The sequence below is a fragment of the Enhydra lutris genome, unplaced genomic scaffold (genome assembly GCF_002288905.1).
Source record: "Enhydra lutris kenyoni isolate GAN:26980312 unplaced genomic scaffold, ASM228890v2 scaffoldscaffold17, whole genome shotgun sequence".
In the NCBI taxonomy this organism is placed as follows: Eukaryota; Metazoa; Chordata; class Mammalia; order Carnivora; family Mustelidae; genus Enhydra; species Enhydra lutris.
In genome coordinates, this window is record NW_019154101.1 from 8,430,428 (window position 1) to 8,456,821 (window position 26,394).

General features: G+C 45.2%; 1 protein-coding gene across 4 annotated transcripts in view; it reads right to left on the bottom strand.

Annotated features, from left to right (window-relative positions):
* LOC111147685 (dishevelled associated activator of morphogenesis 2) overlaps window positions 1-26,394 on the bottom strand; it is a 56,449-nt gene that overhangs the window by 12,078 nt on the left and 17,977 nt on the right. For 2 of the 4 annotated variants that reach the window (XM_022503909.1, XM_022503907.1), the window contains exons 8-18: window positions 26,314-26,380; window positions 25,139-25,256; window positions 23,007-23,145; window positions 18,330-18,388; window positions 18,010-18,194; window positions 17,124-17,423; window positions 12,247-12,354; window positions 8,702-8,808; window positions 7,441-7,525; window positions 5,514-5,620; window positions 5,337-5,425 (exon numbers count right to left, since the gene is read on the bottom strand). In XM_022503909.1, coding sequence (XP_022359617.1) covers window positions 5,337-5,425; window positions 5,514-5,620; window positions 7,441-7,525; window positions 8,702-8,808; window positions 12,247-12,354; window positions 17,124-17,423; window positions 18,010-18,194; window positions 18,330-18,388; window positions 23,007-23,145; window positions 25,139-25,256; window positions 26,314-26,380 — 1,364 coding nt within the window. Of the gene's footprint in view, window positions 1-5,336; window positions 5,426-5,513; window positions 5,621-7,440; window positions 7,526-8,701; window positions 8,809-9,855; window positions 9,883-12,246; window positions 12,355-17,123; window positions 17,424-18,005; window positions 18,195-18,329; window positions 18,389-23,006; window positions 23,146-25,138; window positions 25,257-26,313; window positions 26,381-26,394 lie in introns of all 4 variants that reach the window. The other 2 variants (XM_022503906.1, XM_022503908.1) reach the window with 2 other exon arrangements.

The following is a 26,394-nucleotide window of genomic DNA, read 5'->3' on the forward strand; positions in this document are numbered from 1 at the left end:
GCACAAAAATAGACACATAGGTCAATAGAATAGTATAGAGAACCCAGAAATAAAACCACAATTAAATGGTCACTATGACAAAGGAGACAATAATTTTCAATGGGGGAAAAGATTACAAATGATGCTGGGGAAACTGGACCACTTCCTGAAACCATACACAAAAATAAACTCAAAATGGATTAAAGACCTAAATGTGAGACCTGAAACCATAAAAGTCCTAGAAAAAAACATGGGCAGTAATCTCTGACATTGGCCTTAGCAACAATTTCTTAGATTTGTCTCCTTAAGCAAGAGGAACAAAAGCAAAAATAAACTGTTGGGACTACAGTGAAATAAAAATCTTTTGCCCGGCAAAAGAAACCTTTGACAGAACAGCAAGGCAACCTACTGAATGGGAGAAGATATTAGCAAATGATATCTGATAAGGGGTTCATATCCAAAATATATAAATAATTTATATAATTCAACATCAAAAAATAATCCAATTTAAAAATTGGCAGAGGACCTGAATAGACATTTCTCCAAAGAAGACTTACAGATGGTCAACAGACACATCTGCTCAACATCACTGATCATGAAGGAAATGCATATCAAAACCACAATGAGATATCACCTTACACATGTCAGAATGGCTAAAATCAAAAAGATTATATCGACTGTTGTCAAAGATGTGGAGGAAAAGGAAATCTTGTGCACTGTGTGTGGGAATGTAAATTTGTATAGCCACTGTGGAAAACAGTATAGAGGTTCCTCAAAAATTAAAAATAGAAATATTACATGATCCAATAATTCCAGTGAGTATTTGCCCAAAGAAAATGTAAACAGTAATTCAAAAAGATATCTGTACCTCTATGTTTACTGCATCATTATTTATAATAGCCAAGATATGGAAGCAACCTAAGTATCCACTAATAGATGAATGGATAAAAAAGACACAGTTGTGCCAAAGCTTTTTATCAAAATAAAAATAGTCCCAATAGTCCCAATAGTTTATTTTGGCTTTTGTTCCCCTTGCCAAAGGAGACATAGCTAGGAAAATGTTGCTTAAGGCTGATGTTAAAGACATTTACTGCCTATGTTTTCTTCTAGGACTTCTACGGTTTCAGGTCTCACACTTAGGTCTTTAATCCATTTTGAGTTTATTTTTGTGTATGATGTAAGGAAGTTGTCCAGTTTCACTCCTTTGCACATGGCTGTCTAGTTTTCCCGGCACCATTTGTTGTAGAGACTGTTTTTTTCTCATTGTATATTCTTGCCTCCCTTATAGATTAATTGACCATATAACTGTGAGTTCATTTCTGGACTCTCTATTGTGTTCCATTGATCTATGTGTCTATTTCTGAGCCAGTACCATATGAACAAAGAAAAAAGAGACAAACAAAAAACGAGACTCTTAAATATAATGAACAAACTGGTGGTTTCCAGAGGGGAGGGGGGTTGGGGAATGGATGCAATAGGTGAAGGGGATTAAGAGTACATTTATTGTGATGGGCACTGAGTAATGTATAGAATTGCTAAATCCCTACACTGTACACCTAAAACTGAATATAACCCTGCATGTTAATTATACTGGAATTAAAAAAATAAAAAGCCACTGCCTTATATACAATTGTGAATCTTAAGTATATACACTTGTACATCTTAAATATATACAAATTTTGTCAATCATAGCTCAATGAAGCTGGGAGAAATTTTTCAGTACACCAACAAAGAAAGAAAATACAATGTAATATTATTCATCCATAAAAATGAATGAGATCTTACCCTTTGTGATAACATGGATGGATGGATCTAGAGAGTAAAATGCTAAAGTGAAATAAGTCAGAAAGAAACACCATATGATTTTACTTATATGTGGAATCTAAAAAACAAAGTGAGCGTTGCAGAAAGGAAGGTGGGTAGAGGGATGGGGTAACTTGATGATGGACATTAAGGAGGGCATGTGATGTGATGAGCACTGGGTGTTATATACAACTAATGAATCTTTGAACATTATATAAAAAACTAAAGATGCACTGTATGTTGGCTAATCACAAGTAGACAGAGAGGCAGGCAGAGAGAGAGGGGGAAGCAGGCTCCCCGCTGAGCAGAGAGCCCGAAGTGAGGCTCGAACCCAGGACCCTGAGATCATGACCTGAGCCGAAGGCAGATGCTTTAACCCACTGAGCAACCCAGGCGCCCCTGAATTTAAATTTAAATAAAGACTTAAAAAAGAGAAAAAGCAAAACGAACAAACAAGAACCAGACACAGACTCATAAATACAGAGAACAAACTGATAGTTGCCAGAAGGGAAGGAAGTGAGGGGATGGGCAAAATGAGTGAAGGGAAGTGATAGATGCAGCTTTCCAATGATGGAATACATAAATTATGGAGATAAAATCTACAGCATGGGGAATATGGTCAATGGTATTATAATAGCCTTACATAATGTAGCTACACCTGTGGTGGACATAGCATAATATACAGACTTGTCCAATCTCTATATTGTACATTTGAAACGGATATAACATGTGTGTCAACTGTACATTGTATACACATCATGAAATTAGCAACAAAATAAAAGTAGAAGCTTAAACTGGAAAAAAAAAAGAAGCTATAGAAGTGAATGATAAGTTTTGTCAGTACATAGTCAGTCTATGACCTAATAGCAGAATTACTCTTGAAGGGTATTAGAATGGTTTCTAGTCATTTTTTTCTTAAATTACAAACAGATTGGTTAAATTAATTATGATATTCAGACAATGGAATAAAGTGCAACACTGAAAACGAATAACTCACTGCTAGTGGTAACAATAGGGTAATTTACAAGCATAATGCTGAGCAAAAGGAACCAGCATAAAATTATCCATAGTCTAGTATACCATTTATATAAAGTTCAAGACTGACAAAACCTTTAAAGAAGCTAGACCAATGGTTGCAAGGGGTAATGTTTGAGAGGAGACATGAGGAAGGGGTGTTTAGGACTGGCAACATTCCAGTTCTTGACTTGGGTGTTGATTTCACAGCTGAGTTTACTTTATGATAATTCATCAAGTAGGACACTTGTGATTTATGTACATTTCTGTATGCATATTTGAATAAAAAGTTTACTTTTGTAAGTAGTTCTTAAAAGTTTTTGGCAATTCATAGTGGTTGGGATGGTTTTTCTAAGGTTGATATGCTACTTGAGAAATTTGCAAAAGAATCCTCCTAAAAATGCTAAAATGTTGGCAAAACAGAAGTTGACAAGAGTTCAAAGGAAATCAGTATAAATGGGAAAACTCCTATTGCAATGCAGACATTTTAGATAAAGTCATAAGAATAATATATTCTTGAATATATTCATAAGAATGTTTACATTTGAAACCATATTCATCTTGACTATATTCAGTAAATGTATTCAAAATGAGAATCAGTAAATTTGGTATATTCAACAATGAACAGATTCATAAGAATATATTCAAGAAAAATGTGTTTCATGAATATATTCATAGAATTGGTAAATCTGTCAAATTTGGTGAATTGGCTTTTGGCAAACTGACCCAGAGGCCCTGCTGGAAATTGAGGAGGGTAAGGTGTTAAAAGCACATCAGCAGCTGAGATAGGCCAAATATTAGCTTACCAGGAATATTTCCTAGAACTGGAAGGAAAAATAGGAATTCCAACTCCTGTACAATTCTCTGGTCTCCACCCCTAGTTCAAGCCACTGACCTGATTTTGTAAGATACCACTTCAGCCACCTCCTTCTGACTCTCAGAGGAAGAGCCATCCATACCTTTCTAGAATAGCTAGCAGCCATTGCTACGGCAGAGCAATTCTTACCTTCCCCAGTAGGTTATCCAAAACATGACTTGCTCTGCACAGCTTGATATTAAAGGGAGACTCTCCTGAGCATTCAGAGAGTAACACTTAGGGGGAGTTTTGGAGTGGGCTCTGAGATTATCTGAGATTCACCCTACCCAGGGGCTAGGCTACATTGGTTCCACATCTCCAAGTGGCAGTTGCTCACATTTGCTCCACTGACCCAAGACATACAAATGGTTGAGCAAATATCTTGGCTCATCCCTGCATCCAGTGCCTCATGCCCCAAGGGCAGTCTGCAGGAGGACAAAGAAGGTTGTATGAAGGTAGGGATTCACTCATCACAGGGCAGAAGGTACTGCCAGACCTCAGACCTGCAGAGTCACAGCTGTCCTCGATCCTTCTCCCTCAGAACAATCAATAATTATGATTACACCCAGCCTGCAGTTGCCTTGTGTGTATGAATACACGTGGGGGGGGGCAGATTGCAGAACATATCTGCCTCCAGCTCTGTCACACACCACCTACCCGCACCCCCAAACCTCCCTGAAGCAACTCCAGGAAGGGCCAGTCTCTGGACTGGGCATCCCAGGGAGTGCTGGTCAGCCTTGGTGTCCAGCAGAGGGGGCCCATGCTCTGCTCCACCCCCAGACTATCCCCCTCAGCCTCCTGGACTCAGGCTCTCCTGTTCCACTCTGCTGTTCTACCTTCCCCACAAGTGAGCCTCACAGCCTCTCCTGCTTCTCTGCTCGTGGGTCTTCTTGGACCTGTCTGCGTTCTTCCCCAAGTCCCTGCCCCTCTGTCTTCTGCTATCGTCTATCAAGTACTGCAGGACAAAGAGTGAGGGATGAATTCTGAAGAACAAGATCTGGGTTCTAATTCTGGGTCCACCACTCCCTGAACACGGCCTCAGGCAGCATGTCCCCATTTTAGACCTGAGAGAATGGACACACCCAGAGGGATGTTGTGAGGACCAATGAGACCATCTACGTGAAATATTTCATCCAGTGCTTGCTACATGGTTCTCACTGAATTACAAATTGACCATCTGGAAAAGGCCTGCATCGTAAGGGTTCCCTAACCCAGAAAACCAGATACCACCAGGAATTACCTTGCTAATTTCCTACTTTTCTGAAAGCTCACACTTAATGTGTCCAGAGGCCTTGTATGAACTTAGCCCCTCTCAGGCAGGGTAAAGATTGATGAGCTCAACACATACCAGGCCCTGTTCTAGGAACTTGCTATTATCATCATCTGTTCAGCATTTCTGTCCCATGCTGAGGCAAATGTCAACAGGCCCCCCACCCTGGAAAATATCCAGGCTGAGGCACAGGAAACATGTCACATGTTTGGCACATGTGCTCATATAAACAAGTGCATATATCTATAATAATCATAGTTTTAAATTTGTCCTTGGCTTTGGTTATTTTGAGGGGGAGGCAGGGGTGGGGATTGAGAATGAGAAAGTTTTCTTCTATCCCTGTTCATTGATTTCCACCCCTGGGCCCTCCCAGATGTCTCTCCACTCTAGGCCTCCCCACACCCTCAACCATACCTTCCACTTTGGGCTTTGCCTCAGCCAGTCGCTCCTGGAACTTCTTCTTGAAGAACAGGGCCTGCAGTCGCTGCTGGTAGTGGTCGATCCTGTGGACAGGGCAAGCTACATTGTGAGGCCGCCCCCTCCAGCCCCAGGAGCTAGCTTCAGCCCCTCCTTCGTGCCTGTTGCCCTGACCTGCTCATTTCATAGAGGAAGCGGTCAGCGCGGGCCATCCGCTCTATCTCATGCTTGTGCTCCTCGAGCAGGTCGATGTCGCTTTTCTCTGGAATGAACTTGAGGAGCTGCAAAGAGTATCAGATGAACGTCAGACAGGAAACTGGTGAGAAGCGGATATGGGAGTTCCCTGCACAGATGCCCATACACTGACCATGCTCAAGATGGGGGTGGGGTGGTCCTTAAAAGAGGCATCCTCACGCAGTGGGTTTATGTTTCATTTGCCTAAAGGGGGCCTCAGGGCACCTGCTCTAGACTTTTCTTTTTTCACTTTTTAAAACTGAGATGTACCTTGTATATAGTAAAGTATACTGTTCTTAAGTGCACAGCTCAATGACTTTTTCCTTTTAAACTCTTTTTTCTTTTAAAGTTTGTTGAGGTATAATTTACATAAAATGCATCCACCTTTTGTTTTCTTTAAAAAAAAAAAAGATTTTATTTGTTTATCTTAGAGAGAGAGCACATGCATACAGGCTAGGGGAGAGGAAGATGGAGAGGAAAACTCCCAAGCAGACTCTGTGCTGAGCTCAGAGCCCCACATGGGGCTCAATCCCAGGGCCCTGAGTTCATGACCTAAGCTGAAATCAAGAGTCAGATGCTTAACCAACTAAGCCCCCCAGTGCCCAAAAATGCATCCATCTTGAGCGTGCAATTCAATGACTTTTGACAAAACCACCCAGTGAACTCCCATCCAGATAAAGATACAGATTTCCGTCCCCCAGAAAGTTTTCTTGTATTTTTTCCATAAGCAACCCATCCCCCTCCCCGTTATAGCCTCCCAACTGAATTCTATCACCTTAGATTAGATTTGCCTGTTCTTGAACTTCGTATAAATGGATTCATGCTGTGTGTTTTCTCTGGTGTCTGGCTTCTTTTGCACAACATAATGTCTGAGACTCATCCATACTGTAAGTATAGGTAGTTTGCTTTTTATATATTGATGAACAGTATTCCATTGTAAGAATATACCACAATGTATTTATTCACTTTCTTATTGATGGACAGTTGGGTTGTTCCATGAATAAAACTGTTACAAATATTCTTGCCTATATCTTTTATAGTCAATGTTTGTACTCATTTCTCTGTAACCTGCAGTGGGACTGCTGGGCAGGAGGGTAGGTTTAGCCTTTGTGTATGCTACCAAATTGTTTTCCAAATTGTACTCAATGAGAATTCCAGTTGCTTGATGTCCTTGCCAACACTTGGCATTGTCAGTCTTTCCAATATAGTTCTTCCGGTGGGTGTGTGGTTTCTAAGGTGGGTCCTTAGTGTGATTTACTATATATCTCTGATGACTAAGAGTATCAAGCCACTTGGAAACTGTCTTTCATGAAGTACCCATTGAAGGCTTCTGCTTATTTTCAAGTGGAGCTGTTTGGCATTTTCTCTCCCAGATTTGTAGAGCTCTTTATTCTGAATAGGAAGTCTTTGCTACATGTACATGAAGTAAATGTCTTCTAAAGTTTGGCTTGTCTTTTCACTCTAGTAATGGTATCCTCTGATGAACAGAATTCTTAATTCTAATGAGATCCAACTGATGGTGCTTTTGTTGGTACCTTCCAGGTTTCTCTTGAAGGACCCAATAAATAGAGGTGGAGGAGACTGGGGAAATATATGATTATGGGTCACTCTGATTTTGCCTTGAGACCCAGAGGGGATCATAACTTATACCTCTTGTCAAAGACCTCAATCCCCTAGAAAAGATGCAGTCTTTCCCAGCCTCCCCTCAGAAAGGCTGGTCCAGGGAGTATCTATAAACCTTTCCCCAACTTCTTATCTTCGAGTCTGATTTTTCCTTGACCTAAGAGTCGTGGCCGCTCTGGGGGCAGGGAGGGGTGCAGCTGCCCCCTAATTTCTGCTCTCATCCCTTCCCCACTAGGGACCTCACCTGCTCCAGCATGTCCTTAGCGAGGTCCTCCTGTTCATCCATCTTCAAGATGGCCTGCCGGATCTCCTCATTAGAAAGCTTCAACCTAAGGCAAAACGCTGCCCCTTAAGCAGTCTGGCTTGGCCCCTCTGCTCAGGACAAACCCCAGCCCTTCTCCTCCCCTGCATTCTCTCACTCACATGAATATGGGACTATATCCCTTAGTGCTCTCCACTTACCTCTTCTGCAATGCCTTCTCTAACTAAACTCATATGGTCTACTCCATGAACTCAATAATAATGAGATATTTTGATCTTTAAAGATAAACTTGAATCTGCTGTCTTGCTGGAGTCTCTGTCATAACTGATAGGGACATTTGGGTGTAAAGGGGCCATCTTTAGTGTAGACAAAGAGACAGCGCAAAAGGTTTCTGATCCTTCTTCTCCTTATGACTAAAATATCTACTGCACCTCCACGTGAAGATGGGACTATTGACAGCCCACAAAGGGGGCTGCTTCCTGCTTCCTTCATTGTCAGAAGACAGAACAGCCCTCAGTCTTCTGACAGTGCCTCAGCTCCCACACAGCTGTTCCCATACATCTTGCTGTCTGAATGAGGGAAAAGCTACCCCCCTACACACACACACACAGCCCTTCCCTTTTCCCTCCAGATGCACACCACTTGGAGCCCTGGAGATACAGAACTCTCCCTCATCTTCAAGAGAGAGAAACTGAGGCCTGAGGCCTGTGGGAAGAAAGGGGCATGGATGTCCCAGAGATGGCTGGGGCAGCACTAAGAATAGTATGGGTGGTGGTGCCCTCTGACCCTGGCTCAGGGGGAGGACCCACATAGAAGCTGTGCTGTTCGTGCAGATACTGCCCTGTTTGTTCTGCAGCCGCGGGAAATGCTTGGGGGCTGAGATCATGCTGCTCTGTGGCCTAAGCCTAGTGGGGCCCTCGATGGGCTTAGAGCAATTCTGCTGCCAGACGATGACCAGGCTGGTCATCGTGACTGGGGCAGTTTCCTGTCTGCAGAGCCCCACACTGCTGCTGAACATAAGCTCCCAAGACAGGGTTCTAGATCAGCAGTCTCCTACCATTCCCAGGGGACAGCGGGGGCCAGGGGAAGCAGAGAGACAGCTATCACCCCATTCCTCGGCCACCCCTGTCCCCCAGGCATTCAGTTCCATTACATGTTTTTGCTCTAGCTTTCTCAGGGCTCTACTTCCTTGGAGGGATCCATCCCTCCCAACAGGGGCTGAAGAGGCAGGACAAGCACATACTTGGAGAGAAGGATGATGCAGTTCTGTGCCCTTCGGCCGTCAATGACTGACAGCTCTTTGACTTTGCGGGAGGCCAGGTAGATGTCCTCTGTGGAGCCCAGCTCTTTCTGAAACCAACAAGCCAAGTAAAAAGGTTGAGGTATACATGTATGCTCCAATCCTCTCCTTGCCCACCCCCCAGGAGCCACTCCCACACCAACCAAGGGATGCTCCTGGTGTGAGGGGAAGAAAGACAGGGAAAGAAAAAGACAGGAGAGAGAAAAAGGAAGGTGGTTAATAACCATCTCTACTAGGAGGCATCTGGGATTTTACCATGGGCTAGAACGGACTGAGGGCAATGAAGAGCCCCCCTTTTTAAAAGACTGCCCTTTCTGGACAAACTAAAGAAGGAACTATTCCATTGGAAGCGGGGGTGACTGATCCCTATGGCTTTGGACAATGTTATATGATCCCCAACATCACAGAATCAGCCCTCACTCCACCACCCTACCCAGAGAGCTTCTCCAAGCTTATTATGGGAAGCAGTTTCCAAATCCCCATCAAGCTACAGTTCCTGGACTCCTGGGGACTTCAGGCACAGCCCAGTGTGCCCAGATTAGAGGGCATCCACAAGTTCAGAAGTTGGGAAACTGAGACAGAGTTCCATGAAGAATTCTTTCCACTGGGGTTCCAGCAGCAGATTCCCCAAAAATCAGACTCCCTCTCTTCTCTTGGGCCCTCGAGGAGGCAGATAGGAAACTAGTTTTTACCCTGAAAGGTCCCTCCAAGCACATGCTCTATATTGCACAATGATGTGAGGCTGCCGCTCACATCATTATCCTTGTGAATTGTGCCCTTGGGATTGTGCAGTGCCCAACCTATGCAGTCTTACAGGACAGCTTTGCCTTGGGCCAGGTAGGTAAGACAACAGACCTGGAATCTTTCTCCTTACTCCAGTAGACATTCACCTCCATTGCTGATAGGGGTCCTTTTGAATTACTTCCAATCCCTACATTTCTGCTTTCTCTTTGGGAACCCTTTCCTATGTTGCTTATAGGGATGGGTCATAAAGGTAGAAGGCAGAATGAAGAAGCCCTCTCTTTTGACAAGTACAGGGCAGCAGCCCAGAACAGTGGTTAGAAGTTAGAGTGTCCAGAGCCCCAAGAGTGACTCACCTGCTGAGAAGGATTAGTTATCAGCTCCTAGGCAGGTAGCAGCCACAGCCAACAGAGAATTAAACATGCACAACATTAGCCAAGATTTTCAGGGACCCCAAGGACAGTAGGAGAGACATGGGGCCCCTGAGCATTGACTCTGTCCACCCCATCCCAATGAGACCTGCATGGTTGGAAATGGAGACTAGCAATTAGCCCTGGACAGGAGGTGCTTCTAGTGGACATACAATCCCAGAGAAGCCACAAAGTGGGGAGCAGGCAAGTTCCCTGCCTGTCCTGGGCCCAGTGGGACCACCACTCCCCAGCTGGGGCAGGCCAGGCCCCCAAGCTTCCCAACATCAGGCCTTGGTTGCTATTCTTCCTTTCTTCTCTGTTGGGAAAATGCTCAGAGGGCAGATAGCATTTCTCTGCTGCTGGATGACTTCACCTTTCTAAACAGAAGAGGAGATACAACCAGAAGGGGCCAGAAGCATGCAGAAGTTGCATTCATTGAGGCAGAGGAAAGCAGGTGTCCCTGAGTTTCACCCCTTCCCTTTGTCTTTTGGTTTCCAAGGGAGCTAAGGAGGCAGGACCCACACCCAGTTCTCCCTTTTGGGCCCTAACGGAGTTGAAGTCACTAACTCAGGAGCTGCATAGGACACAGTGGGAAGACCATAGCTCATGGGACCTCCCCCTCCCCACCAAAACATGCAACCTGGGACCCAAAATAGGGAGAGGTGGCCACCAGGGACCAGGGCCACACAGCCTCTGGGATCTTTCCAGCTCTGCTGCTATGAAGTCAGCCTGAGTCTGGGCGACCCACCAAGTGACAATAGTCTGGGTGAGCCCAACCCCTCAGTAGGGGATTAAGAAAGGAGACAGGGGACTCAAGGGGACTTTCCACCTTAACTTTTCTCCAGTCACTAAACCAAAAGGCCCCAAACCCAGTTTGTTCTAAACCCCATAGACCTCTTTCCCCACTGCTCCCCATCTTAGCCTCACCTTGGGGCCCAGACACTGGGTGGGCTGGCCTGGAACACTGCCCAAGAGAGACTTTCCAACCAGGAGGAGGTGTGTGATTGACCATGCCTGGTACACCCCTTGTACATGCTCCCTCCATCCCACTTGGGAGCACCGGGGCACAGGAGCACCAAAGACTCAAGAAGAACCCTTTCCCACTCCTGTTAGACCACAGATGCTGCTGGTGGCCATGCCAGCCTGATGTGGGCAGAGGCTAAAAAGTGTTGCCTAGAATGAGGGTAAAGAATCAGATACCTCGATCACCTACTTTTAACTTAAATAACAACCATCTTGTTTTTCTAGAATGCCAAGTCAGGATCAGAGCCCTGCCCCAGCTCTGTCCCTTTGGCTAGGCTCCTAAGAGGAGTCTCATGTGCCCTCAGGAGGGACTGTCCACAGGTCTAAACTTGTCAGAATGCAGAGGGGGGCCCAGCCACAACAAGCAGCTGCTACTCAGGGCCCAGGAAGCCACAGACCCCACTCACAATCACCTGGGGTGTCCTCAGGGCTGTCACCCTGGGCTCAGCTGAGGGGACCAGAGAAAGTGGCACAGCGTGGAGAGGAAACAACCCTCAGATCATACTCTAAAGCCCCAAGGCTGGGAATGCCCAAATTGGACTCGGCGGGGGAGAGCCCCCAGATGTGCTAGCTACAGTGCGGATTCCTCGGCCCCCACTCACCTCCTGACTCACATTCATGCGAGAACGAGGAGTTAGAATCAGCACATTTGGCAATCCGCACCGCACTGCCTCGGGAGTGCCCTGCATTCTGCCATGCTCCCACTCCCCCTACTGCGGTCGGAAGAGCCGGCTGACTGGCCAGCCATCTGTAAGCAGAGTCTGCAGAGCAAAGCTCAGGGCTTTCCTCAGCCTGCCCAGGCCCAGACCCAACCTCAACCCCATAACATGACCTGGAGCAGCTCCACCTTCCTGGAAACACGGACATCCTCAGCTAACTGACTCGCGGGGGTGCTGGCAGGCTATGGTGGAGAGAGCAGTTTGAAATTGATCATTCCTACTAGGTGTAATCTCTAGACCCTGGGGTCAAACAGAGAACGGGGGTCAACAGTAGCCAGGGCTGTGACTCCACCTCCAGGGCTCCAAGATGAAAGAGAAATGGACAAAATGTTATTTCATCCCTCGGTGTGTAAATACACACAACTGAGTGCCAGAACGGTAATACAACAGGATATTTCCCCCGCTGCACTGCATGTCTCTGATCCCGATCCCTGTACTTAGTAAAGCATGGTACCTAATAAGGAATAAAATCATTCAGTATACATGGGAGGAAGGGAGGGAAAGAAGAGAGGTTGAGGGTTGGGCTCAAGGGGCATAGGTGAGGTCAAAACTAGAAGTCAAGACCCAAGAAGATGGGGGTGGGGAAGGGTCTTACCTGGTGCCTCTGATAAGCTGAAAACATTTTTTCAAAGTCCTCTAGGTCCAGAATCCGAAATACCTGCATGTCATCAATCTCATTCCATACGGTGCCAGGGACACGTGCCTAAGATTCAGAACAAGGACAAGACCCGGTGTTTGACCCAACTCCTTCACGATGGAGTGGTCCAATGTCTCTCTATCTCCGCCTGCTCCCAGCTGCACATTTTATAATAGTCAGGCTTTCAGACTTTCAGAAAGGGAGTCAATTCGTCTCCCCCAAACCTTCAATACTCTGTTCCAGGGCAGAGGCCAGAGTCAACCTCCTTGTTCTTCCTTTCTCATGGGGCCACATAGACATGTGTTCCAGAAATCAAAGAGAAGGCAAGAGTGATGGGTAGGTCAATATGAATGATGGCATGAAACTCCTTCCAGAAAAACCAAACCAAACCAGTGTTCATGGGGCACACTCCCTAAAGGTCAGGGTTGGCTAGAGTCACTGCAAGGGATAGTGACCCCACATATCTTCAAATCCTCAGTGCGCACTAGATTTCCCATATCTGAGATGGTCATTTTCTCTCCCAGAGGGTCTTCCTCCCACTTTCCCAGATTCCCAGAAAGTGGGAATGACAAATTGTCAGGAAGTGGCAAATGCCAAAGGCTGGGATGTCCTGATCCCTGGAGTGACTGCTCAGGCTAGCGAGACTGCCACAGCTTCCTGTTGGTCAGACCCAGGGAAAGTGGCCTATCCCTCATGATTGGAATGCATCTAAGGGTTCACATTCCCAGCTCTCCCCACCTAAGCACTGCCCCACCTCTGTGTGGGACCCTGGCACTGAACCCCCACACTGGGGAGAAGCTCCATCAGCAAAGCTGAGAACATCCCAATGGTCTTATAGCACCCCAACAATGGTTCAGAGGCCAGAGCTCAGCCCTCCCAGGGTGCTCACTTCTGTCCTCCTAGGAGTACTTGCCTCATCCTGAGCTTTCCTGTCCTTTAAAATGCAATTTCCCACCTTCCTCTGCCTGGGGGGCAGCTGGGGAACCTTCCTAAGGCCACTACCCCCTTCTCCCTCCATCTCCCCCTCAGCAAGGCTTAGAGAGCAAAACATACCTTTCACTCACTTTTATTTTCTTAAACTCTGGAAAGGGGAGGCTAGGCCAGAGCAGGGGGGTGTGGGGACATTCCTGTGGCCTTCCTAAGGCCAGGGACCCTCTTGTGGAATGCCGGGCTGAGAAGCTTAGAGCAGCAAGGGATACAGGCAACTGGCCAAACCCAACACAGACACATTCTTTTCATGGCAGAAACAACCACTGTGTGTGTGTGTGTGTGTGTGTGTGTGTGTGTGTGTACGCACAGGAGCATGCGTGGAGTAGGGGAAGGGGACTGGGGAAAGGAGCCCTGGAATGGAGTAGATGGGAGTCAGAGAGAAGATGGGAAGGGAAACTGAATCAGGAAAGCAGGGAAGGGAAAGCTCTCAGTGGTCCCCATCAGAGGCTAGGTATGGAGTGGAAGTGAGCTCCATGGGAAAGCCCACACAGGTAAAGCTTGCTGCTGTTCTCTACTCCCGGTGATGATGGGCTAAGACAGGGCTGGAATGCAAGAGCTGGATGGACAACACCAGGGAGACTTTCCCCGGGGAGAACAGACTGAGTCCCCAGCTCTCCCACCCTCCTTGCCAAATGCCAACCCATCCCCCTACACAGCCCCTCGCGGAGGTGAAGCCGAGCTCTGGAGCCATAACCCATTTCCTAGTATTCTCCACGTCCTATGCTTCACCGAGGCGCCCTGATGTGCCCACTATGTAGAATGATCCCTGGCTTTAAATTTGTATCCCTCTGGCCAAAACCTCATCAACTCCTGTTTAAATCCCTGGGGCTTCGGTCCCTCTAGACATACCCTTTATATGCCAGAGAAATCTTTCTCCAAAACCCTTTTCATTGTGTTCTCTCACTGAGCGTTTGGGGTCAAAACAGAGCAAGTGAGTTTGCACTCCCAGCCTCATGACTACTTGGGACCCTTGGCAAGTAGGAGGGTATCATTTTCTTCTCATTTCGCACAAAAGGAAGCAGTCTCAGCAATGCTTGCTTAGTGAGTTGAAGGATTAGGTGAGATAACACACTTAAGGCGTGCATGGTTGAGCCACTAATAACTCGCCTAAAACTATTATGAATTCCTGAGTCAGTCACCGTTCCAAGTACTTCATATGTCAATTAATCCTCACAATAATCCTTTGATGTGGATGTCATAACTCCCCCCATCTTGTAGATCAGGAACCTGAAGCCTAAATGCTTAAATAACTCCTAGTCACATGATTAAAAGCTTGGGAGTGGGCGAACAGGTCCACAAATATTACTCAGTCCCCTCCACTCACTTCTGCTGAGCAACATCTACAAGTCCTGTGAGTGCCCCCCTACTCGCCATTCCATCACACCTGTATTTTCCAGTCCAGGAATGATACTCTGGCCTGCTTTGGGTTCCTGAGGAATTTATATAGATTTTATTATTACTGGACCCAAGAGAAAATCCTATCCAAAGCTCCATTTGATGAAAATGTTACAAAAATATTAGTTGCCTTGTCTATTTTCCTTAATTGTTGAGGGGTCTAATAAACTTTTCATTAATTTTAAAAATTTTTAAACTATACAAAAAGGCAACTTACTGAATGAGAGGTCATATCTGCAAATGATACATTTAGTAAAGGCTAAACACCTAAAATAGATAAAGAACTTACACAACTCAACACCAAAAAAACCTTAAATAATCCAATTAAAAATGGGCAGTGGACCTAAATAGACTCTTTCCCAAAAGAGATATAGAGATGGCCAAGAGATACATGAAAAGACTCTCAACATCACTCATCATCAGGAAAATACAAATTAAAACCACTACCACCTCACACCCGTCAGAATGGCTAAAATCAAAAAGGCAAGAAACAACAACTGTTGATGAGGATATGGAGAAAAGAGAAGCCTTGTGTGCTGTTGGCAGGAATGCAAACTGGTGCAGCCACTGTGGAAGACAGTATAAAGAGGTCTCAAAAAAATAGAAATAGAAATACCATACAATAGCAAAACATATAGAGTCATAAAATCACTATGTGTATGCCTGAAACTAATGTAACATTGTGTCAACTATAATAAAGGATTTTAAGCTTTTTTTAAGAAAGCAAAAATAAAACAAAAACCTTTAAGTTATACATTGTAAGTATAGGAGATAATTTTTTTTTTTTTTTTTTTTTTTTTTTTTTACCACAAGAGGTATATCTATTATTTCTGATCATGAACAATGAAAATTTTCACACAGCCTGTGGCCTTTGGTACTGCAGAGTGGTTTGTCCGCTTGCCTCATGACCGAGGATAAGGACCCATAGGGTGCAGCTGTGCAGTACAGTTGTCACAAATGTCAACCATGTGGCTTCAAAATTCTGCTAACAGGTGGCTCTAAAATTTTACCAACTTAGATTGGAGATGTTATCAGAGACCCATAACTATGAGTTATATTCATGTTTTGTCTTTCCACCTCAATTATAAAACCAGAGGTAAGAGGAAATCTTAGAAATCTCATAGATAAGCAAACCGAGGTAAAAAGTGAGTGATTTCCGCAGGCTGCCCAGTTAATTAGAGCCAAACCTGGTTTGGTTGGAGTTTAGAACCTCCCCTTCAATCCCTGCCTAGGATCTCTAGGTGTTTCCTTGAACAAAAGCCCTAATTTGCCAGATTCAAAACTCTCACAAGGCAATGCTTTGCCTCACCTTTTATTATTATCCATTATGACCTCCAGCAACAAATCTTTATACAAAGAAGCCCTCAGACTAGCTGGTCTACATTAGGAGAGGCAGCTAACCCATAGCTAGCTGCCCATCTATTTCACAATTCCACGTCTCTTCCCACTTAAGTCTCCTTCTGAACTCATTGAAGCTTGCATAGAATGGTACAGTTATGAATTCCCCAAGAGTCAGACCAAGAGGTTCATACAAAAGGTTTGAGGGCATCCCTTAGTCCAAGCTCCAAAATGATGTCTGCATGGCCGCTGAAGTGTGTGTATGGGTCAAGCGAACGGAATGCAGTTACCATGTATGTCCCAGCTCAAGGACAAAGTCACAGGTCCTAATAGGATTTAGTACAGAACCAGCGGGAGGGCTCGACCCAGGCTGGAACTGGACTTAAATTACTAGGAGCCTAATGTAATCCAGGGCAAATCTACTCCATGCTTGTGAGAGTCCGACAGAGGAACCAACACCCACACATGGACCTGGGATTGGTGATTATTAGAATAGATAACATTCATGAAGGCCTCTCACCACTGAGCAGTCTAGAAAAGTACCCAGTGTGTCTACTTCCCACTGGGAGGATGCCAAAATGGCTACATCTTGACATGAAACTCTTCATGGCAAGGGTGCTGTCCTGTCCCCTGCCAAGGCCTCATCATTTCAGTCCTTTGAACACACCAGCCTGATCTTTACCATCTCTAGACCTTGGCCCAAGTTCTTTGCCTATATCTTCCACTCTTTTCCTCAAATAGACCCTATTCTTAAAACTCTAGCCCAGCCATTGTATTGTCCAGAAAGTGACTCTGTTTGGCCCACACTCTGGTATCAACATAACCCTATTATAACCCTCACCACGTACACATTCTGTCAGCAGGTGGCTTTTCCAATGTGACCCTTAGCACATGCCAAGCTATCTTCTCCCAGCATAGATGTTCTTCCCAGTGGACAGTGAGCTGTCTGGCATCAGCAATCCCATCTTCTGCATCTACTGTGCCTTCCCTTCCCCCTACCCAAAGAAGGAACCCAGAACGGGAGATCTACAAACAATGGGCAGGCAATCCATGGGGCTGATTGTCACTGGCTATGGGAGAATGGATCTACTGATCTTTTCTTTGTTACTTACCTCATTCAGCTTGACCCAGTTGAAGGACTTCAGTGGATGGGAAGGCTGGGGAACACACTTCTTCCTGAGTGGGATATCACTGCTGGGGCAGGGGTCTGGAGGGAGAGGCAGGCCCATGCTGAAGCATGGTGGGGCACCAGGAGGAGTGGGAGGCCCACCAGGTGGAAGAGGTGGTGGTGGAGGTGGGGGACAGCAGGCAAATGGGAGAGGGGGCGGAGGTGGAGGCAGGTCATTGGTTGTCATTGAGGAAGACAAGGTAAGTGGGCCCCCAGGGGGAGGCGGGGAAGATACTGGTCCTGTCTGTGGGAAGACAGAAAAATCAAAAAGACAAAGCTATCAAGCACGGATACCTTTCAAGTTCACACCACACTATTCCTTATTCTTACTCATCTATACTAGAACCCCAATCCTGCTCTCACCTCTCCCACACATTTTGTCCCCCCATTTCCTCTCTGTATCCCAAATATCCAATATACACAGACACATACACATAGGTAAAACACACATACATAACACTGGACAAAGTCATAGTTATCACAATGCAACAGCAGGAACGCTACATATGGTTATGTATGCTACTGCCTGCACAAGGACATCCAGCTACATAGGGAGGGGGCGCAAAACCATACTTGCACTCTGCTTTGCCAGGTGTGCTTCCTGGGATAGTGTCACCCAAGGAAAACAGTATTGGTTTGTTTGTTTGTTTTCCTAATTAACACAAATGTAGCAACCCTTACAGACTCAGAGGTCCTCTCTATCCTGGCTTGAGCTGCTCCTCTAAATTCTCCTTCATCTTGAGGTCCTCAGCCCTTCCCCACACCTGTTCTTCCCACCTCATCCTGAAGGTCTCAGCTCAATATGTAAAGAGAGGAGGGTATCCACGTACTGAGATTTCACTGAGTTGGGCTACCAGCTCTGCCACTTGTCCTCGAGCCTGGCGCAGCTCCTGGGACTCTCGAGCCAGCTTGTCCTTCATCTTGTTCAGTGTCCGCATCATCTCTTCCTTCTCTAATGTTTTTGTCTCACATTCTCGCTCCTTCCTCTCCAGCTTGCTCACCAGCTCCATGTGTTCTGGGATGGGAGTAGGACAGGAGAGAAAATGGGAAGAGACGATTGAATATGCATGGGTCTACCTCGAATGGGTCCTGGGCTGGGCAGGGGAGGGGTCGTGCGGAGCACGCAGTGGTTTGAGGCAGAGCCCCTTACCTTTCCGGAACTTCTCTGCCTGGTCTCGCCATTGTTTCACCTCATTCTCATTGATGAGCCTGGTGGGGAATACAGGGAAGGGTCTGTTGATTGTTGACTCATTACTTCCCAAAAGATATATCATCCCCCTATTCCCCACATCAGTTCCATGATCTCCAATCTGTCCAGCCACATCAAGGAGGCTAGGATTCTGACTCTCCAGATGTCTCTCCAGGTCCCCAGCTCTGCCCAGTTCTCATGTGTCTCTCTGCAGACTGTGAAAACTGAAAAGACCCTCAAATAACTTATGATCCAACCCCTTGTGATATAGTTGAAGCTCTTGAGAGCAGAGATGAAGACAATAGCTTAACTAATGGTAGAACTAGGACTAAATCTCAGGCTTCCTTTAGTTGTCTGATGACTGGTACACCTTTGTAAAAATAAGTTTTTGCATTGAAAGAGATCAAAATGTTAGCCCTACCATGGTACAGGCTTCCAAAGACCAATGTATAAGAGTAAGAGAAATCGCCCATCCCAGCACCACAGAATGAATATGTTGAGGGTAAAGAGGGGATGTATCTAAGTCACAGGAAGTCCTCATTCATGTCCAACTCTTGTAATGGGGATTAAGCTATTATCTAGACATCGAAGTGTAATAGAGATGAAATCCCAAATGAGACCCAAATAATCAGGTTTTTGTTTTTTGTAACTCTAAAAACATGGCAGAGTTAGATCCATGAATCTTGGCCTCCACAATCAGATGAAAGATATAAAGAGGGGACAGAGTATGGAAGGGAACATAATTTGTTAAGAGTCTTTGGAGAGAGCCATTGCTGTCCTTCTTGGAGGTCCTACCTCCTTCACCATCATCCACTGTCTTTGTTGAACCAATTGAGAGAGTTCTGACCCACATTCCCTGATGTTGGGAAGGAAGCATGGTGGACTGGGGTCCAACTTGGGGCCAGACAGGTCCAAAGAGTGAAGGAACATTAACCAGGAGAGTGGTGCTCTGCTGCGATATCCAGCACTCTTGGACTTTGTTGGCACATGGATTGCATGAGGATTTCTCATGCAAGCATCATGGAGAAATTGGGCTGATGCCATTTTAAGTCCTGTTCAAGATGTCCACCTAGCAGAGAAGTGGACACTTGAACATTGTGCCATTGTGTACTAGATTGCTAGTGAATCAGGGGCTGATGGAAGGGATGGTACCACCCAGTCCCAGGGGATAAAAAGGCCTTAAATGGCCAGTGGCCAGGGTTTTATAGTGAGATGCCTGTGCCAAAGAGCTTCAGAAGATCCCAGAAATAATTCATGTCTTCACCCATGTGCCAAGGCCAGAGAATAGAAAGCCTGTTTACTAAGTTACCTGATCAAGTGAGATCTTTTCCTCTTCTCCTTCCTTCCCCTGCACTGTGATAGGGGTTAAAAACTGGTTAGCTAATAGAAGGGGGTATGTGTGTACAATGGGTTAGAAGAAAAACAGAACAGAGAAAGAAAGCCAATCATTACACATGCCCTTCCCACTGCAACTTCCAGCCCCAGTCCAGGGAAGAGAAAGAGTGAAGGCTAAATCTAATCTAGAATTCACATAGTTCACATCTGGGACTAGTTCTTCTAGTTGCAGATTTGATACTGTTTAAAATGATCTTAAGACTTCCATTGTGCAAGAAGAAGCAAAAACTTCATTGGATCTGAGGGCAGAGGAAAAGCTTCCCCACTAAATAGTGCAAGGAACTGGTAGAAAACAAAAATAAAAATCAGAAATAAAGTTGCATTTTGATTACTTTTCTATTTGCACTTGTCCAGCATACCAGGTAGGATTAACCACATCAATACCCAACTACCTGTAAAATGAAAACAATAGCATGAATAGTTCAAAAATCATTATCTACTTGGCTTTGGTATGTGACCAAATTGAGAGCCAATTTATCTCCTTAAAGGGCAACTGGATCAGACTTTCACTAAGAGCAACATTATTTGAAAAATCCAAGATCTGAAGGAAGCCCAAGTGTCCATCAATTGGTTATTGGATAAGAAGATGTGGTGCATTTAAATGGTGGAATATTATGCAGCCATTAAAAAGGATGAAATCTTGCCATTTGTAATGATACGGACAGAGCTAGAGAGTATCATGCTAAGTAAAACAAATCAGTCAGAGAAAGACAAACCCATATAATTTCACAGATGGATGGAATTTAAGAAACAAATCAAATGAGAAAAGGGAAAAAAAAAGAGAAAAAGAGACAAATCAAGAAACTGACTCTTAACTATAGAGGACAAACTGATGGTTCCCAGAGGGGAGGGGGCAGAGGGATGGATGAAGCAGATGATGGGGATTAAGAAAGGCACTTGTCATGATGAGCACGGGTTGATATATGGAAGTGTTGAATCACGACATTGCACGCCTGAAACTAAAATAACACTATATGTTAACTAACTGGAAATTAAAATAAAAACTTAAAAAAATAAAGTCAAATAAAAGTTTAAAATTAAAAATTAGTATGTTAGCATAACATCTGATTACTACTTGATGTGACTAAACTTGGTTCTGTGTTTCTCAGTACACAGGGTCAAAGATAAGCCAGAAGACCTTAGGCTCTGACATCCTTATCCAACAGCCTTAGTTAAATTGCCATGCTCTATTTCAGTGATCGGCAAACTTTCCCTAAAGGGTTAGAATAAATATTTTAGGTTTTATAAAGCAGGTACAGTCTCTGTCACATATTCTCATTTGTTTTTAAAAACACTTTATTTTTTTTTTCACTTAGAAGTATAAAAGCATTATTTTTTTTTTCAGCATAACAGTATTCCTTGTTTTTGCACCACACCCAGTGCTTCATGCAATCCGTGCCCTCTCTAATACCCACCACCTGGTTCCCCCAACCTCCCACCCCCCGCCGCTTCAGATCCCTCAGATTGTTTTTCAGAGTCCCTAGTCTCTCATGGTTCACCTCCCCTTCCAATTTCCCCCAACTCCCTTCTCCTCTCTAACTCCCCTTGTCCTCCACGTTATTTGTTATGCTCCACAAATAAGTGAAACCATATGATAATTGACTCTCTCTGCTTGACTTATTTCACTCAGCATGAACACTTTAAAATGTAAAAACTATTCTTAGCTCATGGGTCATGCAAAAGCAAACTGGAGGATTGGTTATCTCACAGACCATTGTTAATAAGTTTAAATACTTCCTCTATCCACTCCATGCAATGAATCATTAAAAGCTGAGTACAAGGGCACCTGGGTGTCTCGGCTGGTTAAGTGTCTGCCTTTGGCTCAGGTCAGGCCAGGGTCCTGGGATCAAGCCCCACATCAGGCTCCCTGCTCAGTGGGAAGTCTGCTTCTCCCTCTGGCTCTCCTCCCTACTCAAGTTTGTGCTCTCTCATGATCTCTCTCTCTCTCTCAAACAATAATTTTTTTTTTAAAAAGCTGACTACAGTGACAGTACAGACAAAAGGTTGATATCCAGGATCTATAAAGAACTCCTCAAACTCAACACACACAAAACAGATAATCATGTCAAAAAATGGGCAGAAGACATGAACAGACACTTCTCCAATGAAGACATACAAATGGCTATCAGACACATGAAAAAGTGTTCATCATCACTAACCATCAGGGAGATTCAAATCAAAACCACATTGAGATACCACTTGACACCAGTTAGAATGGCCAAAATTAGCAAGACAGGAAACAACGTGTGTTGGAGAGGATGTGGAGAAAGGGGAACCCTTTTACACTGTTGGTGGGATTTTAAGTTGGTGCAGCCAATTTGGAGAACAGTGTGGAGATTCCTTAAGAAATTAAAAATAGAGCTTCCCTATGACCCTGCAATTACACTAGTGGGTATTTACCCCAAAGATACAGATGGGGTGAAAAGAAGGGCCATCTGTACCCCAATGTTCATGGCAGCAATGGCCACGGTTGCCAAACTGTGGAAAGAACCAAGATGCCCTTCAACGGATGAATGGATAAGGAAGATGTGGTCCATATACACTATGGAGTATTATGCCTCCATCAGAAAGGATGAATGCTCCACTTTTGTAGCAACATGGATGGGACTGGAACAGATTATGCTGAGTGAAATAAGTAAAGCAGAGAGTCAATTATCATATGGTTTCACTTATTTGTGGAGCATAAGAAATAACACAGAGGACATGGGGAGATGGAGAGGAGAAGGGAGTTGAGGGAAATTGGAGGGGGAGATGAACCATGAGAGACTATGGACTCTGAAAACAATCTGAGGGTTTTGAAGGGGCGGTGGGGTGGGAGGTTGGGTGAGCCTGGTGGTGGGTTATTATGGAGGGCACGTATTGCATGGAGCACTGTGTGTGGTGCATAAACAATGAATTCTGTTATACTGAAAAGAAATTAAATTTTAAAAAATGAGAAAAAAAAGCTGACTACATCCCCTATAAACTTGTGTTGTTCGATATGATCGTCCCTAGCCACGTCATATGGCTATCTGAATTTAAATGAAATAAAATTTTAAATTCAGCTCCTCAGTTACACTATCCACAGGTCAAGTGCTCAGCAGCCAGGTTTGAACAGGGCAGATATGGAACATTTCCATCGTATCAGAGAATTCTACTGGGCATGTTCCTTAAGGTGCATTTGGAGGCATCTGGTTTATGAGAGAGATTGAGAGAGGAGAGAGGAAGGATGAGGAGGACAGGTGAGAGCTGGCCACTGCTCACATGTTGACAATGTTCTTGACGTTGAAGTTCTCCAAGGGAGCCAGGTCAGGGTCCACACCCCTCTCATCCTGGAGGACAATCTGCTGAAGGATTCGGTCCAGGAGCTGCCACTGCTGGAAGTAGCCACCGTTCCGCTTGTCTGCAAGGACAAGAGGCATCATAACCTTACTGAGCCCTGGAACACCCTGGGGCCCTGCCCTAGAGTCATGGCATGGGCACAAGCTGATGAAACATGCCCTCTCCTGCCCTTGGAAAGCTCCCAGTCTGATGGAAGAGGCAATGATGCTACTGATGCTGATGGTGAAGATGGAGATTCACAAATGCAGCAATTTCTTGATGATCTGCAACTGACTTTCTATGAGTGTGTCAATCCTCTAGATACATTTCTCTACTTCCTGAAGTGCTTCTTGGCTGTCTTTGTTCCCTGTAGGCACCCTGAATAGCCTATGCCTTGGGAGTACAAATTGTCTTTTCCATTATCTAAAAAAAAGCACCTTTCAGAAAGTAAATCTGCTCCAAAATATTACCTGCTAAATAATGAAGTCTCCAGGGAAATTTAAAAAAAGAAAAGGTTTTAGGATTATCTAGGCTGTTGTTCTATGGTGAAAGATGAATGGAAACTCACTACAGGTATGCACTAAGAAAGAGAGAGTCAGAATGGGTTGGAGAAGTGCTAATGGAATCCAGGCTGATTTCTTGGTGAAGGTAACCCGGAATTGTGAAGGCAAAGGCTTGTGTGTGACGCCTGACCTCACAGGGCTCCACTCCTATCCTCTGTAGTCATGGTTTGGTGGGACATGGGTTTTCTTTTCATGGCTAGCCACAAGCCCCTCTTCCTCATCTTGATCCCAAGTACTTTGACCAACCAAAGGAGGTCAGCCAACATGATGCTGATCTCAGAGTCAAACCATAATGCTTAAAGGTGGAAGGTTGTCTGCAAAGCCCCATTTTGAAGGAAGACACCCGTTGACATTACCCATGGAGCACCACAAAGAGAACCTGAGAGAGGAGAAGTTGGGTTTCTCAGGCACTTCCTACATCTTTTGTGAAGGTCTCTGGACTGAGCTTTAGAACTGATAGGTTCCTGGTCTAGGTCACTGTGTTCGGTTTCTTTTCCAATACTTCACTGACACAGGCACTGCAATGTGGCATAGTTTTCCATTTACCCTTCACCCAGAATACAGGGTAAAGGCAGGTCACTGGCTCACAGAAGTAGAACAGGTTTCATCTAAAGCCATAACCCCAAAGAAATAAAAATTTCTTCATATGTACAGAATCACCATGCCTCAAGTTCATCCACTATAAATCAGGTATAATAATGCACACCCCTTAAGTCATTTTGAGGTTTAGAGACACTGTGCCAAAGTGCCTTGCATCATGCATGGCCCAACATTGGCACATAGTAAACTGTAGTCATTGTCACCATCACCACGAAAACAAATGCCACCATCACCACCAGTAGAGAGTCTGCCCAGGTTGACCATCTTGGTTGGCCATACTAGTCTTCCAAATTTGTGGTTTTGTGAAGAGCTTAAATATGACATTCTCATTTCAAATTGCATGCTGGGTTGGCTATTAGTGATTATATGTAATTTATTCAGTCACTGTGCACACCTGGATCTTAAAAAGCTTAGCATCTGCTAAGCTTATATGCTGACATCCAGTATTTGCAAAGAGAGGCAGAGGAAAGTGCATTAAAGTGGAGCTCGCAAGACCTGGATGGAGGAGTTGATAAAACCTTGGAAAAAGGCATGCTCAGTCTGGATCTGTGCTAGTCCCCCAAACACAAAGCTGCTTTTTGGAGCCCCCCAAGAGGACTGATAACTCTCCTGTCATAAGCTGACAGCCAGCTCTGTTTGATTTTACAATGATCAAGCTTCTTCCTGGTAGACCAGAACATCGTTGTTCAGGCCCAAGTCCCCAGCTGCTCACCTGGATGACAGTGGAAGTCCTGACCCCAAAGAGGGAAGGAAGAACAAGGGCATGCATCCTGTGGCCAGACCTCCTGGGGACATGTGCCAAGGGAGACCCAGCCAGACTCACCAACTCAGGGAAGTCCTGACACATTGTCTCAACCTGCCCCAGGCCAACGTTCAGACCAGCTAAGGAAGAGGTACATGTAGGGTACTCACAGGGCATCTGCAGACAGTGGTGTAAAACAGACAGCAAGCAGGGGTAGGCCTCAGTGTGCTTTAGCTTCTTGTGGATCAGCTCAAACATCTGGGAAGCACTCTTGGTGTCAATGTGGACCTGAGGGAGTGGAGGGCACAGTGAACAGGGAGGGGCAAGCCATGGAAGAAGAGGGGGGAAAACCCTACTTCCATCCACGGAGCCCCATTTCCCAGGATGATGTTCCTTCTCCTGCTTCTGGCCAGGCTTCAAAAGAGAGGCACAGAGAAAAGGTGGAGGGAGATGTCCTAATTACATGAAGCAGGATTTCTCCATTTCAGCACTATTGGCATCTTGAACCAGATCGTTCTTCAGCATGAGGATCTGTCCTATTCACTATAGGCTGTTCCATACCATCCTTGGTCCATACCTATCAGATGCCAGTGACATTCTCCTTACACCAGTTGTGACAACAAAAATTGTCTCCAGGCATTGCAAATGTCCACAGGGGAAGGAGAAAGCAAAGACACTGCTGGTTGAGAGCTACTAATTCAAACTAAGGGAAGGGGACAGGGACATAGGTGATTCAAGGACCACGTAGCATAGTTTCACGCAACCTGGGTTCAAATCCCAGATCTACTCTCATTGTGTGACAAGGCAAACTAATCTCAGTCTCCTTGTTATAAATCCAAGGTTTATGTGACAATATAATTGGACGGTGATGGGTGACTGGAGCACCACCAGATGTAGGTTTCTATTTGAGTGGAGATTTTATAATACAATATTTAAGTAGCAGAATTGTGTATTTTCAGGGTTATTGAGATTGAAATGAAAAGACAATCTGGTTTGTGAAGCATGATCTGGTTAGTGACAGGGAGAGGGGACTCAGGAAATTGCTGAAAGGCAGGGGAAGAGTAGCCTGGAGAGAATTTGAGACTATCACAAGTAAGAACAGGCCCTCTTTCCTTTGGGGGTTGCAATCTCCCAGCAAAGGAGATGCCCTTGGTAGGTAAGGCCTGCCAGGTGAGGCCTCACAGAGTCAACACACTGCCAGGCTCCAGAAGCAGGACCTGGCTATAGGGCCACTCACCAGGGAAGCCAGCCAACACTGGACCTACCACATCATGGGATCTGGAGAAGAGTCTGTGGGGCCACCTGGGACCCCACTGCTGTAGCCCCATCCCTGTAGGCTTCTCACCATGTCAAACCTCCTGGCTAGCTCCAGGTCATCCTCATTCCGGACCATCTCAAAGAAGTCTAAATGCCTAGATAGGATGGG